The sequence below is a fragment of the Ruditapes philippinarum genome, unplaced genomic scaffold (assembly GCF_026571515.1).
Source record: "Ruditapes philippinarum isolate M1 unplaced genomic scaffold, ASM2657151v2 ctg11201_1_1_1_1, whole genome shotgun sequence".
Classification (NCBI taxonomy): domain Eukaryota; kingdom Metazoa; phylum Mollusca; class Bivalvia; order Venerida; family Veneridae; genus Ruditapes; species Ruditapes philippinarum.
The window spans coordinates 13,065-31,576 of NW_026856368.1; the positions used below are offsets into that span (position 1 = coordinate 13,065).

General features: G+C 33.4%; 1 protein-coding gene across 1 annotated transcript in view; it reads right to left on the reverse strand.

Moving 5' to 3' along the window:
• The window catches only part of LOC132746307 (uncharacterized), a gene marked incomplete at both ends in the record, with an annotated part of 29,793 nt that extends 11,374 nt beyond the window's left edge, over nucleotides 1-18,419 (reverse strand). The window contains 5 exon segments of the mRNA XM_060735419.1: nucleotides 1,808-1,879; nucleotides 2,002-3,666; nucleotides 8,420-8,615; nucleotides 12,650-12,771; nucleotides 18,368-18,419. Of these exon segments, the coding sequence (XP_060591402.1) occupies nucleotides 1,808-1,879; nucleotides 2,002-3,666; nucleotides 8,420-8,615; nucleotides 12,650-12,771; nucleotides 18,368-18,419 (2,107 nt within the window).
• Between the last annotated feature and the right edge of the window lie 93 nt (nucleotides 18,420-18,512).

Here is an 18,512-nt window from a genome sequence, read left to right on the forward strand (position 1 = left end):
AAGAGGGGCGGGCGGGGATGAGAATATAAAAATGAATTTTATGTGGCCTTATCAACAAGTTTATTTTATTTTAACATTGACAGAGAGTTTAGCAAAAATAACTTCAATTTCGATCCCAATCAGATAATAGATGATCGCTGACCAGAATTAACTTCGTCGCAAAAATACACAACACATACTCCTGCATAATTTCCGGTCGCAAATCAAATTTCTCCGCCTGACAAAAAAAGGTTAGGTCCTGTGTTCATTGATTACACAGGACCAAATGTCCTGTGCATGTGGTCAAAAAATGTTTGCTTAGACAGCACTCTTACAGAATTGATATATATATACATGTATTTCATAGAATAATAGATTGTAATTTTTATGACATATAATAAAACAAGAAGTCTGTGAGCCAATGTTTACAAGTGATAAATGTACCCTCTCTCTAATGTACATTTCAAGTTTCATTTAACATGAAGTTGGCTAAGATTTACATAAAAAAATTGATCCCATTTTATGGCATGCATTAGAAATAGATGATATTAAGTAATGAAATGTTTAACTGTGAAAAATCCACCACTGAACAGTTGACTTATCTGAATAAATGAATTGAGTGTCGATACCCTCTGCACCTTCAGTATGAGCACATTAAGCAAGTTTAGCATTCAAAATATATTCATTGAATGGCAGTTAAACATGTTTGTTTTTAGAATATAAAATGAACTGCAATCCACTTTTACAATGCGTTTAACAATTTAGAGCTGACCCTCGGGCCATAGGCGTCGGAACCGGGGGGCTAGGTCCCCCCACTTTCTTTGCAAAGTTTTTACCCCCCCCCCTTTTTCTCGCAGCAACACAACTGTTCCTAAATTTAACTTGAAAATATTAAAATATTGAGAAGTTGGAGACATTTTTTTTTTCTTCATGATTTTGGGAATTAGGTTTTTTTGTTTTAGCTTGTCAAGATTTCTGAGGATTAGTCTAGCCCCCCCCCCCCCTATCAATTTGCTTCCGACGCCACTGCGGGTAAATACTGGGGTATCGAATCTAGCAAAACACCCTTTTTTTTGTTTTCTTGGGAGTAAATTTTACTTGACATTTTTTAATAATAAATCAAAGTTTATTTAAAATTGAGGTTAAATTTGGAAAATTATTATTAGATAAATATTTCACAACATTTTAAATGATTCACATTTTTCTGACACAAACAAAAAAATTCATGTTGCTCTTATATGCATATAAACAGGTAACTCTTGATGACTCGAACTTCGATCGTTCGAAGTTCTTGATCCCTTGAAGTGAGTCTAGGGTCCTGTTTACTAAGCAAATTTACTCTTAATTTCTCGAAATCTTGATCTCTTGAAGTCAAACTGCAGTCCCCTTAAACATTATATACTGTTTTTTACTCTCGATACCTTCCTCAGTCCCATGGACTTCGAGCTATCGAGAGTTACCTGCATATATATAATCTGATAATAAATTGAGTAATATATCATAACTTGTTTTTCTTAGAAACTGCTTGAAATATAAAAACATTATCAATTGCACTGATATAAAATTTATTTATCCTCCCAATAGGCCTGCCCTGAGTTACACAGATCCAAGGAAAACCATAAAAAGCCCACTGATTTTATGAATGATGCAACAAAAGATTGAAGACATAATTTTATGGCAAAGTATACATGTACATGCTGAAGTTTGGCTGTGTCGATATGGATATCGTTGTGATATACTGGTAGTCAGCTGTTTGTGTGATTATTTACGGTTAGGGTTACCTAATAAAAACAATTAGCAGTTAAGATATCGTTTTTGGATACATTACCATTTGACAACGCTTCTTCTGGAATACACAGACTGCTGTTGATTTCATTTTGGTCAACTATTTCATTTTCACCTAAAAACAAAAAAAAAAGCACTTTCTAAAGTACAGGAAAATTTTATTCAAATAAATTAATACTACATAATGAATCAAACACCAGGTAAAATTCAATTACTCAAGAACTTTATCATATTTACCTTCATATGAATCCAGTGTCATTAGAAATTTTCCTGCCATTTTTATCTCTCTGACAGCAGGAGGGCACTGGTAAACATTTTCATTTATAAATTTTGAATGACCCATATGTTTTTGGATAAAAAAGTCTCTTTCCTGCTGAGGAACTTCTAGGGATGCATAGTGAGTAGCTACAAAATGTCTCATATCCGTTGCAGTTATGTTTCTAGGCACATCGGCTTTCTCACATACATCACGTACACATTGCCATCCACTCACATGGTCAACTGAATCTTCGGTATTGGCAAATACAAATTCATTTTGAGGATGTATGCCCGCCAGTTTTCTATTTTCAACATCGGCAAGCATTTGGAGTCCCTTCCAGCAATCCTCTGGAATTATGACAGGCACTAGTTCTGACTTCTTAGAAGAATGTAGATAAGCACATTTAAGCTGACATGCCATTTTTTCAAAATCATCACTTTCAGTGTCTTTCTTGATAAATGACTCATCTACCCATTTGTCTTTGAAAGCATCCTTTAACTCTGAAACAGTGAGTCTAGTTGCTTCCCCTCCTCTTCTAGCATTAAATAATGTTAGACGACTGGCAATGAAGTTTCTAAGTTTACAAAACAAAGTTTGGGTCATTAGTGAATATGTTGCATCACTTACTAATTCTTTTACACTGCTTTTTGTAAACTGTTGAATTTGCCTAATATCCTCAACAGAGGGCAGACGTTTTGGGTCTCTTGATTCATTTTGCCTCTTCTTAATAATTGCTTCCTGTGCTGATCTAAAGAAAGATTTCCATCGAACTTGAAGGACTTTTCTAAACTTCTCAGCCTCAAGCGCTTTGTCGTCTTCTCCCATAAGCATGTGAGTGGAGTAGATTGAGTTGCTCACTTCAAGAATTAAAGATCTTAGCCCCAATCTTAATCCACTTTTCATTTCACCTTCAGGGTCAATTGTCATAGAATTAACTGCAGTGCTAAGTAGTTTAATAGATTTTACATTAAACATTTCAGAGCAATGTTTTACTACAACTCCCGCCTCTGAAGCAATTTTTTGAAACTCCATGAAAAGCCTGGCAAGTCTTCTCAATTTTGATCGCAGTGTATTTAGTTTTTCTGTCAGTTTGAAACTTGATCCCTCTATTGCTTTGTACTCCATGAAACCATAGTCCTTAATGAAGGTATCATCCCTTATTTTCATCCCAACATCATCTGCTTGAATTCTAGTGTACACAAACTGAACATAACTTGCAGGATACTCTACTTCTTTAAACACATTTAGTGAAATTCCACAAGGTGGTATTGTTGTTTCCTCTGCCCTTTTACATATTTTTTTATGGCGATGCATTGTATTTTTATTCAAAAATGCCTTGCAAAGGGAACACATTGCCATTTGTGTGTAAGATTTATGTGCAGCAGTTTTTCTTTCTTTTATCAGTTCTTCTTCAGACTCATTGCATAGCGCTTTAACATTGTACTGATAAATTCCTTGTCTTTTCATGTTTTTAAAAGCTTGTTGCTTTTCTGGTCCTGGCAACTTTAGTGCAGCTTTAACCTCTTCTTCCTCTTTGTGACACTTCTGTATGTGTCTGCTTAGTGCCGACTGCATTTTGTTGCAGAATGGGCATGGTCTATGGGGTCTCTTTTTTATCTTTGAGGCAAGTTTGGTTTTTATTTCTGAAATTGAACTTGTCTGTATTAGAGGTATTTGTAGCCAGTGTCGGTAGAATAAAACTCAGACAATGGTCAAAGGTTCACTTCATTCATAAAATTTATAAAAACACTGTATATATATAATATATATATATATCTCTATATCAATAAAAAAATTGCCTTGATTCTCAAACATTGCAAGTAAAACCTCAGGTTTCAATCGTTCTAGACATTCTAATCATGATGAAATATTTCACAAGCTTTTTCAAGGAATTTGAGTCCCTACTTGGTGTGAACTTCGAAGTCATTGTTTGTGGGGGACAAATGTTCTTGGCTTTTGTGGGTAATCCTTGCCCACGAATTTACAACCCCACGGACGTATATACAATCATTTGTTTATAGTTATTGAAATAATTCTGATTACACTACCAAAAAAATTACGTCCCCATGAACCAGTGAAACAAGAGGCCCATGGACCACATCGCTCACCTGATAAACAATTGGCATAATAAAATCAGCTTAATGGAGTCATAATACAAACTATGTGGACACTGTAGTATAAAAATGTAAATCCTGTATATATAAAATTCCATTTCTTCACTGTGGATATTCTTATGTTTATTATCAAGCCCCTTTTCTAACCTGATGATTTTATAGTCATATAACCTGTTCTCAACAAGATCCTAAACAATTGTTTTTATATGAGATATAAACCTACATCAAACTCTGAACCCCTTGTGAGGCCCAAGAATCGTCCATTTGGGCCAAAGTCTAAACAATTTCCAAGAATCAGCAATCTATCAAAATGCTCGCATATACATGTAGGTAAAACCATATAGCATTTAAGTTTTTGTGAATTAAAATGTTTTCCTTTGTAAAATTGAATCCCCATTGTGGCCCTGCCCTATTTCACAAGATTTTGATTTGAACTCATTTAAATCTACATTATTTGAAGTTGCTTTCACAAAAGTTACAGCTTTTCCAGGCAAATGTTTTTTTAAAAAATATTTCTAAAGAGTTTTCTTCATATATTCCTATGTAAATTTAGAATTTTGTTTTATGACTTATGATGTTTCAATCGAAAACAATAAAGTAAACAAGAAAACATAATTGAACTAGAACTTTTTTTGTCTTCAACAAAAAGTAAGGGCTTTTCGACATCTCTTTCCCCTTTTTGATTGAAAATGTCAGGTAAAATCATTTCTTATTCTATTATTTACAAATTCTTCACCGCATTGGTATAATCAGTTCCAAAATATAAACTAATAAGTAATGCAATGTCACTAAAAAGATAACTTCAGAGCTATAAAATTAAATATATTTTTAATTTCTAAAAGAATATTTCCTAAAAATCATAAAAAAGTAAGTATTCATTTCTAGAATAGAAAACTTGGTATGCCTAGGGTATTTACGTTCTACATTCATTGAGCAAAGCGAGATAACTCTTTCTAAATCATTTTTTCAACTTTTAAAAAGTTGCAATATACACGCCCAAAAAACTCCTATAAGACGTTAAAAAGTGACCCTACGGACCATAATTTTTTAATTGTACTCTTTACTCAAAACTAAAAACCGAAAAGATTTTAAAAATCGGATGAAAAATAAAAAAGATACAGCTAAAGGGCTGTTTCCAACTTTGACCCCTCTAAATCCCTTATCTTTCAAAATTTTTATCTCAAAACCTTTTCCGGTCTGCGTATTTGGTCTTTCATTATTACAATTAAATATGAAAATATTTACTTGAAAACTGTTTGAGAAAACGTGGCACGCGTGAATTCAGTTTAACATTAAAACACCCATAGACGATTTTTAATCAACTTATAAAACCGGAAGTTCTTAATGGTTTCAAACGAAACTTTGAATATATGTTAATTATGACAGTTTTAACATTTCTCATTCCTCAATTTAAAAATTTGGTGGTTATTTCAATTTTTACTTTTTTCATCCCCCCTTTTTTCAAAGTTTGAAGTCTAAAAACTCGAAAACAGCAAGAGATAGAAAAAAGTTGTCGCTTACAATTTTGTATATCAAACTATGAAGTATCTATATCCAAAATTTCTTAGTTTATAATCAAAAAATAAAATAGATGCAAAGGTCCTTTTAATATTTTGTTTTTTGCATGTGTAAACCGAAAGTATATAGACCGGAAGTCCAAAAAGGGACATACGGGAGAACTAAACAATTGCTAAAAGAATCTAACATTAAATTTTGATTTTTCTGTTCCGTTTTCACTAAATCCATGACGAAACTTTGTCGAGAAGAATAATAATAACTAGAACTTTTTTTGTCTTCAACAAAAAGTAAGGGCTTTTCGACAGCCCCATTATCCCTTTTTAATTAAATGTTCAAAAAAAATTTATTCTCTAATTTATTTCCAAGTGTTCAAAACGCCTTGGTATCCCCAGTTGCTTCGATAGGAACTTACGAGTAGTGCAATGTGAAAAGAAAGATAACTCCAGAACTTTACAGGTAGCTACACTTCTAATTTCCAGAGGAATATTTTCAAAAAATCATACTGAAGTTAGTATTCATTCCTCGGACACAAAACTTGGTATGCCTATAGTATTTATGCTCTACATTCTTACAGCAAAGCGAGATGAAAAAAAAAAATTTTGAAATCTAAACAAGTAATGATCTTTGGGCCTTCCAAACCCCTATAAGGAGTCAAAAAGTGGCCCTTTGGACCATAATTTTAAGATTGTACTCTCTATTCTGAACAATAAATTGAAAAGATTTTTAAAATCAAAAGAGAAATAAAAAAGTTACAGCTAAAGGGCTGTTTTGTACGTTGGCCCCTGCAGATCCCTAATTTTCTCGAATTGTCTACCCAAAAACTTTTCCGGTCTGCGCATTGTATGTACCATTATACATCTGAAATATTGTAATGTTTACTTGTAAACTTTTTGAGAAAACGAACGACGCGTGATTTTAGTTTAACATTGAAACTCCCACATACAATTTTTCATAGGCTCATAAAACCGGAAGTACTCAATATATGTTATTGAAACTTGAAATGTCTCTTGAATACTTCTATCTGAACAATGTCTAGGCGTCTTATAAAATTTCTAAGGTTTTTTGAATTTTTTTTCTTTTTCATCCCCCCCTTATCTCAAGTTTGAGCCCTAATATCTCAAAAACAGTAAGAGATAGAGAAATGGCTACGCTTTTGATTTTGTACATCAAGACAAGATGCATCTAATTCTTAAATTTGAATGCTCTAACTATAAAAACAATAAAGATATTGTGCTTCAATGAAATTTTAGTTTTTTCCTTGTCAAAACCGGAAGTGCCGGAACCGGAAGTCCAAAACCTTACATACGCGTGCCATTAAAAATTGCTATAACTGTATTGCATTGTTGTTTTAATATGTCTTTCCGTTTTCAAAAAATCGCTGACGAAACTTTGTCGAGAATAATAAAAAATAATAAAACAGAACAAAAACAATAGGTCTTTTCGACCGAAAGTCGAAAAGCCCTAATAAAACAGAACGAAAACAATAGGTCTTTTCGACCGAAAGTCGAAAAGCCCTAATAAATGATTAATTAATTTGCATAGGTGACGTTTAAAACTGCCAATTTCACAATATTTCATATACTCAAATGAAAATTAAAACAAAATATGACTACTATATAATGTGTGTGCATATGTAAAAGGGTGTAGGTGGGTGGGTTGAACAAAGTTAAAAAAAAAAATTATGTCCAGAAGCAAATTCAGAGAAAATAAAAATGAGAGATATTAACAATAACCACAGATGACTGGATGCTGGACATTTTAATTGATTTATTATGTTTAACAATTTAGAAATCTAACCCCCAATGACTCTGCTATGCAAAAATAAAAATTACCATCTGTAACATGACAAAGTATTTTGACCATGGTTGTTAACGATTATTCTCCTTACATGCACACAATCATTATTTACCAGCTTGATTAACAAAAAGACTGGCACTCTATTTTCACCATTTCAAAATTATCTACCTTTTAAAAAGGGTTTTATCAATATAAAAAATTTAGAATCCCCTTCCCTTAAGGATGATTTGTTCCAACTTTGTTAACTTTGGCCAACTGGGTCTAGGGAAGAAGCCAAAATTGTGAAAAGTTTACAGACAGATGGACGGACAGAAAGACTGACAGGCGATGGACAACAGGTGATCAGGAAAGCTCACTTGAACCTTTGGTTCAGGTGAGCATGCTCTATGTACAAAAAGTTTCTAAAACAACAGAAACAAGATACTAACAAACAAGTTGACGAAACAAGGTTATCCATGGTCTCGAAGTAATCATTTTGTAAGTTCTACGGTCGATAAGGACCTTGTCAGCAAAAACAATCTTCCACAAGGTCGAAAGCTGACTAACATTTTTCATACTTATTGTGAAGTCATTATTTAAAACAATTTTGATATATCTAAACTATATTAAATATGTCGTTGAAAATTATCATGATGCTGATATAAACTAAAGTTGGGGGTTTGTATGCATGTCAATTAACTTGAAACTTTTTTTCAGAGTTGTCTGCCTCTCATAACAATTTGAAAAAATATGCATGGTAAGTTATGAATTTTCTTTGCATTTTTAAAGAAAGGGAAAGGATGTATGAAATTAACTTGCACTAAAAAGCGTAAATTGGATTTGTATGGAAAAGACTTGATATACTGTATATTTAAAAAAAACCTACATTTCCCGTAGACTTTAATGTTATCTTAAAGTTGCAATTAATTTTTTTTATTAATAAATAAACCCTTTAAAATCATACTAAGATTTTAGTGATCAAACTTACCTGATGTGATCTTTTCATTTGTAAATATGTTTTTTTTTTCTGTTGAAGACATTTGAGATGTGCATGTCTCTGCTGATTGGGCCTTAAAAGACTCTGTAGTATGAGATGGGGAACATTCTGTTGATGCAGCCTCTGAGGATTCTGTATGCTGGGTAAGATCTACATGCTGAGTTTCTTGTTTAATTGGTTCCTTTAGCTAATAAAAAACCCAGACAAACTATAAATGATTATAAACAAGGGCACCGCTAAGCGGAGCATCTTCTCGCAACATGAATTATTGTAGGAAGCTAGGAATGTATTATATAGGAAAATACATGTAAATGTATCAGATCAGAATGAATATGATACAAGTATTCATATTCTTGAAACCACTTTGAATTCATAATATCTATTTAATCCATATCCACAAGCTTTGTGGTGTAAACATTGGGGGTGGGGTGGGGATAGGGGAGTTACATTTACAGAGTTGTACAGTTTCCCTATTCCTAGCAGAAACTCAACACATATGGCTTTAAAGTTTAATAATTTAGATTCATTTTGTGACATTCATTATTATTTAGGCATACATAAGCGATTCACATACATTATGAAACATAGCTAAAGAACTAGCTATCAGTAGTCTACTCTGATGGTCAATTCTAGTTGCTTTTAGTATGTCAACCCAAAGTAGATATGCAGCTATTATTAATATAAAACAAATTTTCGAGTGAAAAATGTAGGATATCTGTCAAAGTCTCTTCTGAATTTTAGATTAGTTTCATTCCAAGTGTGGAGCACATAGCTCAGAGGTTATGGGCGTTAGGCCAGTAAACAAAAGGTCACTGGTTCAAAACCTGCTGTGGTCACTTGATGTCGTGTGTTGTGCACTTAGACAAGGCACTACATTATCTCAGTCCACCCAGCTGAAATTGGGAACTGGCTTACGCTGGGGGTGAACCTGCGATGGACTGGTGTCCCATCCTGGGGGAGTCAATGACTCTCATCCGCTTAGCACCATGGAAAACAGGAAACTGGTGATAAGCATGGGCCCTATACGCCTTCATGGCACAGAGAAGGATTCATAAACTCCTTTCTAGGTACAGTACCCGCAACGTTATTTTTTACAGTCCTATCCTATCGTATCGTGTATCAATCCTATCGTATCGTGCGTGTATACTGTCCTATCGTGCGTTAATCCTATCAGGTTTATCGTTTTTAACATTTTTTCCGTTTATCCTATCGTGTTGATCTTTTCATGTCTTTACATAAACAAGTACATTTATTTCAAAGTTACAAGTCGTTCAGCATACCGTATACGAAAATTTATCGAACAAGAAATGTAAAACCCTATCCAGCTTTCTATCATGATACAAAATTCTTAATTCTTCAGATAAAGTTAACAAATTAATATTACATGTAAATCATACCTGTAAGCAGTGGAAGTGACAAACTATCGAAGTTCTTAGGAACAAAGTAACATATTTACCTGTTTTATCTATCTATTACATCGATAACATTAAATCGTACGCAGAGTATATACCTGCGTAAACATTAACTTGTATGTAACATAATTCGATTTTCATGCATCATTGTTTATAAAAACAAAAGTACTATGATATGATTTATATTTATTTACAACGAAAGTCTTATTTTATTGAACCCGCTGTTTTCCGTGTAATATTTGATATCGGGCTGAAATGTTCCCGGCGATCGCCTTGGGTGTGTGGTAATAAAAACAATCTTAACAAATTGTACGCGGAATATGTATCTGTGTTAATACTTATTTAACTTGTATGCAATATAATTTATTTTTAATACATCATTTTTTTATAGAAAAATAAATGTATTTATGATAGATTTTTGATTTATTTAGAACAAAAGTTATATTGTCATTTACTTGCTATTTTCCATGCGATTTGATCTCGGGCCGAAATGTTCGCGGCGATCGGCTAGGGTGTTCAGTGTTGAAAACAATGTTGACAATACATATAATTTATTGGATCATTCTAGCTCATAATTTTTATTAAAACAATAACTGGTTATTTTAATACATTCTATAAATGATGCAGCGATAATTAAGAACTCGGCATTTGTTGATAACAATAAATCTTGATTCGAACGAGTTCTTTATCAAATTCTGCCATTATCAGGTTGATCGTGAAGATCGTTTGACGTGATCATACATTTAACATGAACACCGTTTATCCTATCCTATCGTGTATCAATCCTATTGTATCGTGCGTGTATATTGTTCTATCGTATTATACGTGAATCCTATCCTATCGTTTATCTTGTAAAAAATAATGTTGCGGGTACTGTAGCACGGGAAAATTTATTCTAAAATTTGACTGCTTGTTTTGATGTAAATCGGATAATTTTAACCTCTTGCCCACTTCAACTTTTAACAATTAGCGATCTTCTAACCCTCCATTACTAGAAAACATTTGTTCTTTTACCTTTACTAGATGTTAAATCCCAAAATAAGTTGCATACAGTAGTGATTTACTTCATGTCGGATATAAAATTACTAGAAATGTCATTTGTCCAGTCGTAAATAAAATTCCTGTTTTATCTTTGTTTTTTTAAGATAATTTAAAAATATTAAATCAATTAACTTGAAAATCAATACTTTTTGTCCTTTATCATGCCAAAGAAGTGTAATGTATCGTGTATAATACGCACCCCCTAATGTTGACCAAAAATGGCGAAAAAACAGTAGGTCCTATGTATAACACGCACCCAAAAAATGACGAAATCAAGGTCCACCATTTCCACCAAAAATAGCTATGTTTCATGATAATTTTATAATCCATGCGCAATTTCTTTAATTTTGTGATCCGAACATAGCAGAGCGATGAAAATCGACGGCCGCCATTTTTCCAAATAATTATCAATGTTTAATGATAATTTTATAACCCAAGCGCAATTACTGCAATTTCGTGATCGGAACATGGCCCAAGCGATATTAGAGTCAAAGGTCTTACAATTTTACTTAAAAAGGACGGCATGATTTACATGGGCGGTATCAAATCTTTGTAAAGAGTTTCTTATACAACAGTGGAGAAATTGAAGAACATCATCAAAGAGAAGAACGACAACCGAGCTTTGTGCTAACTCAATGATTGTTGTTAAATAAACATTGTGAAGAAACGTATGTATGTCGTATATCCTCATTATCAATTCGTACAAATGATCGATGTATTTTTAGCAGTGTCTTTGTAAAGCAATAACGTTTAACTGCATAACTGGAAACGAAGTAATCAAGTTTAATAAAATCAAAATAATCGCTAATCTTCATTCACTTGAAAACACCCTGTGAAGTCCAACACAAGACAGGTGCTTGCTTCTGACACCGGAAATTGTTAAACAAACATTGACCACGCGCCGAGTCAACAGGTGGCTGCTTACTTAATGGCGAATACACTGGCGATATTTAAACTTGTTTGATACATTAAAAATAGTGTCGAGAGAGGATAAATATTTCAATACATGGAAATAAAACTAAGAATAAGGTATTTCTGATGTAGTAAATTTAGTATACACAACTTGCATAACACGCTATATCAGCAGTCACTACTTCTGTGGTATCAAGAATCGCGGCTTGAAAAAATGGGGTAAAATTTTAGTCCTATGTACAACACGCACCCCCCACTTTTGATCCAATTTGGCTAAAAAAAAGTGTGTGTTATAAACGCAACATTATGGTACAAAATTTGATGAACATTCATGAGAGGGCTTTCTTTGAACTTTGCTAAAAAACTAAAGATACACACACACACACACAAGCACAGCAGCGATGCTATATACCCCTTGCAACAGGTTGCCTGAGGGGATAATAAAAGTGTGCAGGAGAGTTTGATTGTCAGATCTAATATTTAGTTATATGATATTCCTAAACTAACAAACTGTATATTTTGCAGATCCTAAAATGCACTTCTACATCTAAAGAGCACATGGAATGTTCTTAAATTATAATTGTTGTTACATTACTCCACACACAAAAAAAATCAGAATTTTTCCTTTAAAGGAAACATGAGAGAAAAAAGAAGATAAAATTAAAAGTTTAAAAGCTGGGATTTTTTTAATTACCAAACGACAAAATTCTAGCAATATGCCCACCACTTCACAATTTCAATACCCGGATTTTCTTATGGAAAACCCTAATAAATTCATCCTTTGGCTCAGGTGAGCTAAAAAGTATGCCTTGGTATAGTAATCTTCCTTTTATTACACTGCCTTTAATCACCATACCTTTTGATCACTTGCTGAAAACATCTTCTTGAAAGAACAGATTGCTTGTTTGTGTGCTAAAAATGCCTCTATATCCTCATATTGTGTGTTACACCTCCCACAGATAAGGATGTCAATAGCACCTAAAAAAACATAGGTAATCACAGATTACAAAGCTCACCGAGACGAGACATCACCCTTATGAGACTTCCCTTTTATGAGACCACCTTTATCATATTAAATGAAAATCATACTTTATGATCTTGGATATTTATGGATTCTGTTATAAAATTGTATGATAATCATATGTTCATATGTTAATCAATACAATAATATAAAATTAAATATTGCATCCTATCATATTTACAACATATATCATATAATACAATAACATACCATAATAAACAATGATGAGATATGATATTGTAACGTATGATATGACATTACATTGTGTTATACGTTATTGTATTTGATCACAAAATACAATATCATAATATATAAAACAAAATAGTATTATATAACAATATCATATTAAATAATACATCATAACATTGAAACATATTGTATTATATTGTATAATATAGTTTGATATTGTATGATACTGTATCATTTTTTATACATAATATGATATGTATCATATGATACAATATAATTTGATACACATTGTATCACATCAAATGATACAATATTATGTGATAAAGTAAAATATTATAAAATACAATATCATATTATACATATTGTATCATATGATACAATAATATATTTTACAATATCATACAATACAATTTTATGTGATAATATATCATATTATAAACCAATATCATATTATACAATATCGTATGATACGATATTATATATTGTTTTCCCTTGGACTGAAATGTCACATTTTCATTGGTTTAAACATAGCACGTGATTGCCTCATATATCTCTATATTTGTTCTGTGAGAAATAATATTAGGCAATATGGCCGTCATTGGTCGATGCTTCGCTTACTCATTTCGATATTTCGGAGTATTTAATACTTAAACCGCATGCGTTAAGTTCTCAAAGTATTTGGAGTAGTTGCCCTTTGAAATTCTTAAAAATTAGAGTAGTTGCCCTTTGAATATTGACGTCACATTGTTTTGTCTGGAGCAAAACAAAATGGCAGCATTGAAATTTGCCCGATCTCTGCAGAAGAAAGGGAGAAAACATTTTAAATTGAATAGCAACAAAACATTGTAAGTAAACATTGGTGAAGAAAGGATTTGTAAAGAGTATTTGAAAGGTGAGATTGAAAATTTTGAAGAGTTTAAATGAGTTAAATTGGACGAGATGTTAGGCATCTTGTACATGGCTTCATCGCTATTTGTGAAAATATATGTCGCTTGATAGTCCTTGGGAAAACAAAACACTTATTAGGTTAGTTACTGACTCACTACGGAAATATATTGGGTTGATCAATCTCATAGACGGCTCCGCTTCGCCTCGCCATCTATGAGATTGATCAACCCAATATATTTCCGTAGCGAGTCAGTAACTAACCTAATAAGTAATAATATTACAGTATCATATTATACAATTTCATGTGATATAATTCTATATTACAGAAAGTAATATCATATTATACAATATTGTATGATACAATATTATAGAATATACAATATTGTATCATAGGTAACAATATTATATTTTGCATTATCTTATGTAATAGTATCATGTAATAAAATAATAAATTAATAATACAATATAATATTATACAATATTGTATCATAATATACAATACTATACATAACGATATCATGATACAATATCATAACATAAAACATGAAAAAAATTGATACATTTCATATCGTATTATTTAACTTTTTATAATATTACATATAATATTACATTGTATCATATTAAACAATATTGTTTCATCCCATACAATACTTTATCATAGGAATCATATTATATCATTTATCAAAAAACACATCTACAGTGTATCTATCGAGCAAGTTTGAGTGAGGTAGGAGATTTCTTTAGCATCCTTGACAATTGAGATCAGCCTCTGCATCTGAAGCAACCTCTGCGTTTCATTTATAATATAGTTAAATCAACTATGCAAGCTATCATCTATAAAACATGTGACCTGTTCCAAAAAAACTAAACCTAATCCAGCATCCCAAACCTATGGCTCAGATTCAGCATTCAAGCCTGTCAGGTGCATCAGTATACATAAGACGCATCTCCATGCAAGTTTGGTGAAGTTCAGACCAATAATAACTAAGATATCATCATCAGAGGGCACTAGCAATCAAAACCTTAACCTGCTCCAGCATCCGCAACCTTTGGCTCAGATTCAACATCCATGCCTGTCAGGTGCATCTGTATCATAAGACACACCATCCATTTAAGTTTGGTGAAGCTAAGACCTGTAATAACTAAGATATATTTTTTAGCATCCTTGATAATGGAGATCAAGCTCTGCATCTGAAGCTTCCTCTGTGTTTCATTCATATTACAGTTTAATCAACTATGCAAGTTTGAAATAGTACTATTTTCTATTAAACATGTGACCTGTTCCAAAAAACTTAACCATATCCAGCATCTGAAACCTATGGCTCAGACTCAGCATTCAAGCCTGCCAGGTGCATCAGTATCATAAGACGCACCATCCATGGAAGTCTGGTGAAGTTAGAACAAGTAGTAACTAAGATATAATCATCAGAGGGCACCTGCAACAAAAACTTTAACCAGCTCTAAAAACCTTTACCTCCTCCAGCATCTGAAACTTATAGCTCAGATTCAGCTCTCAAGCATGTCTGGTGCATCAGTATCATAAGACACACCATCCATGCAAGTTTGGTGAAGTACGGACCTGCAGTAACTTAGATATAGCTATCAATGGGCACCTGCAACAAAAACTTTAACCTGGTCCAACACCTTAACCTCCTCCAGCATCTGAAATTTAGGACTCAGATTCAGCATCCAAGTCTTTCAAGTCCATAAGTAGGTCCAGATGCATCATCCATGCAAGTTTGGTGAAGATAGGACAAGTAATAGCTTAGATACAGGAACTGCAACAAAAACTTTAACCAGGTCCGGACGCCGACGCCGAGGGTATAGCATAAGCTCCCCCTGACTTCGTCTCGGTGAGCTAAAAATGCTCAATTAATGCATTTCAAACTGTTATATTCAATGTCATTGTTGAATATATTTTTACCAGTTCAATCTGAGGCAAGATATTTTATCTTAGAGGGATTTAATATTTTCAACTGTCACACAGCAAAGTAAACTCAAGTGACCAGTAACAAAGAAATTGCTGCCAACATGAAGATGTTATATTAACTTTGTTGTTGATAAGTAGGGTCTTAAATTCATGGAAGGCTTTCTGCCCATTGTTTTGGTTTAGATTATCCATATTTTTCTTTTTTTTCCCCAAGACATGAACTTTGAAGTTTCATATCTTGTTCGGTAATGAGTTATTTTCCTTAAAAACTTTTTTTGGCCTTTGGTTTTCAGATAAAATGCTCCGAGACCATAATAACTGGGAATGGGAATCCACAGGATTAAATAGAGGCAATGAAGTTGTAAATATTGGTTTTTGTTTATTATTACAATTTTAAAAAAGGAAAAGGTAGAAGGTCAAACAAGAGGCCCATGGGTCACATCGCTCACCTGAGGAACAATAGGTATGATAAAGTCAGCTTAATGGAGTCATAATACAAACAATCTGGACAATGTACAATAATACATGTAGATCCTGTATAAATAAAATCCATTTTCCCCCTTGGAACTCAGAGCCCTGATTGCTGCCATTATTTACAAGAGCAGACTTTAATCACCGCTCCTGCACATATATAGGGACTCAAAGTTACGCAGACAGGAATGACCGCACACCTACGCAACTGAACAGGTACCAATGTTTACGCAAGCAGGGATAACCACACACTTGCGCCAACAGCTCAACCTAACGCAAGCAGGGAGTACCGCACACTTGCGCTAGAAAGGCCAGAACACCAGCAGGGATGACCATACACTAGTGCTCCGCCGCAACCACCACCAATACAAGCAGGTATGACCGCACACTTGTATTAATGCGATACAGGGCAGGAATGACCGCACACTCTGTATCGTAGGTTAGAAAACACGAAGATTAGATAGAGCAGGGATGTCCACACACTCAATCTATCCATACCTGTTCAAGGTTAAACCCAAACAGTCGCTCCTCGATATGCAATAGACACTGTCCCTATATATGTGCCGGCCTAAAATAATTCATAGTATCTAAAAATTGGAAATCAAAAATAAACAAACTAATCCGGCCTAACCCAAAACTACTTATGCAGAACAACTTATATACATTGAATATTTATTATTGTATAAAAATAATCATCACAATAATTGGTTAACAGTGGATGCATTAATTAAAAATAATCAAGAATCAATAAATCAAGGGCAATAACTCAATACAGTAATACAAAAAGATTCTAATGAAAAAATAGCTGCCTGCTTCAATTTCATAGTCATATCACATGTTGAGTATTGCAAAAAGATCCTTTACAATTGTTTATATATGGGATATTTAGCTACATCAAACTCTGAACCTTCTGGTGAGGCCGAAGAATTGTCCTGGAGCCAAAGTCTTAACAATTAAAAAGAATCATCTTGCTGATTAGTTTCTGAGAAGAAGATTTTTAAAGATTTACTCTATATTTTCCTATGTAAAACTTCGACCCCCCATTGTGGCCCCACCCTACCCCCGGGGGTCATGATTTTCACAACTTTGAATCTACACTACCTGAGGATGCTTCCACACAAGTTTCAGCTTTCCTGGCTGATTAGTTTCTGAGGAGAAGATTTTTAAAGATTTACTCTATATTTTCCTATGTAAAACTTCGACCCCCCATTGTGGCCCCACCCTACCCCGGGGGTCATGATTTTCACAACTTTGAATCTACACTACCTGAGGATGCTTCCACACAAGTTTCAGCTTTCCTGGCTGTTTAGTTTCTGAGAAGAAGATTTTTAAAGATTTACTCTATATATTCCTATGTATAACTTCGACCCCCCATTGTGGCCCCACCCTACCCCTGGGGGTCATGAATTTTACAACTTTGAATCTACACTACCTGAGGATGCTTCCACACAAGGTTCAGCTTTCCTGGCTTTCTGGTTCTTGAGAAGAAGATTTTTGATTTTTTCATTAATTTCTAATTATCTCCCCTTTAAAACGGGTGTGACCCTTAATTTTCACAACTTTGAATCCCCTTTGCCTAAGGATGATTTGTGCCAAGTTTGGTTGAAATTGGCCCAGGTGTTCTTGAGAAGATGTTGAAAATGTGAAAAGTTTACGGACGGACGGACAGACGGAAGACAGACAAAATGTGATCAGAATAGCTCACTTGAGCTTTCAGCTCAGGTGAGCTAAAAAACAGAATTTATCAAAGTCTAAAAATCAACATTTTTTTTTTGTATCTTTAAAAAGAAAAAATATTTTATACTCATCTAAAATGAAAGGTTGTGAGCTGCACCATGGGCTCCCTCAATGATAAGGAAAACGCTGTTCGATTTTTTCATTTCAAAAGTGTTTAAATATTACTCAATGATTGAACTCAATGATTGAACTAACCGCTCTAATGATATTAGTTTCTGAAAACTCTGAAAAATTAGTTTTTTGTATAACCTTACAGTCTGAGGTATCTTACACAGTTATAAGTTTCCCCCCATGCTATTTTGAATTTAACCAGCTTTAAATTTGTATCTATGATCTACCTTCTGGAAAACCTGCTTCTTTTTTCTCTTTTATCTTCTGCTCTGAGGAAATCTAAATTGATAAGAAAAAATTATCAGTTGAAAAAAGTACCATTTGAGTCAAGAAAACTAACCTCAACAGTAGTAGAGGCAGGTATTATTTTCC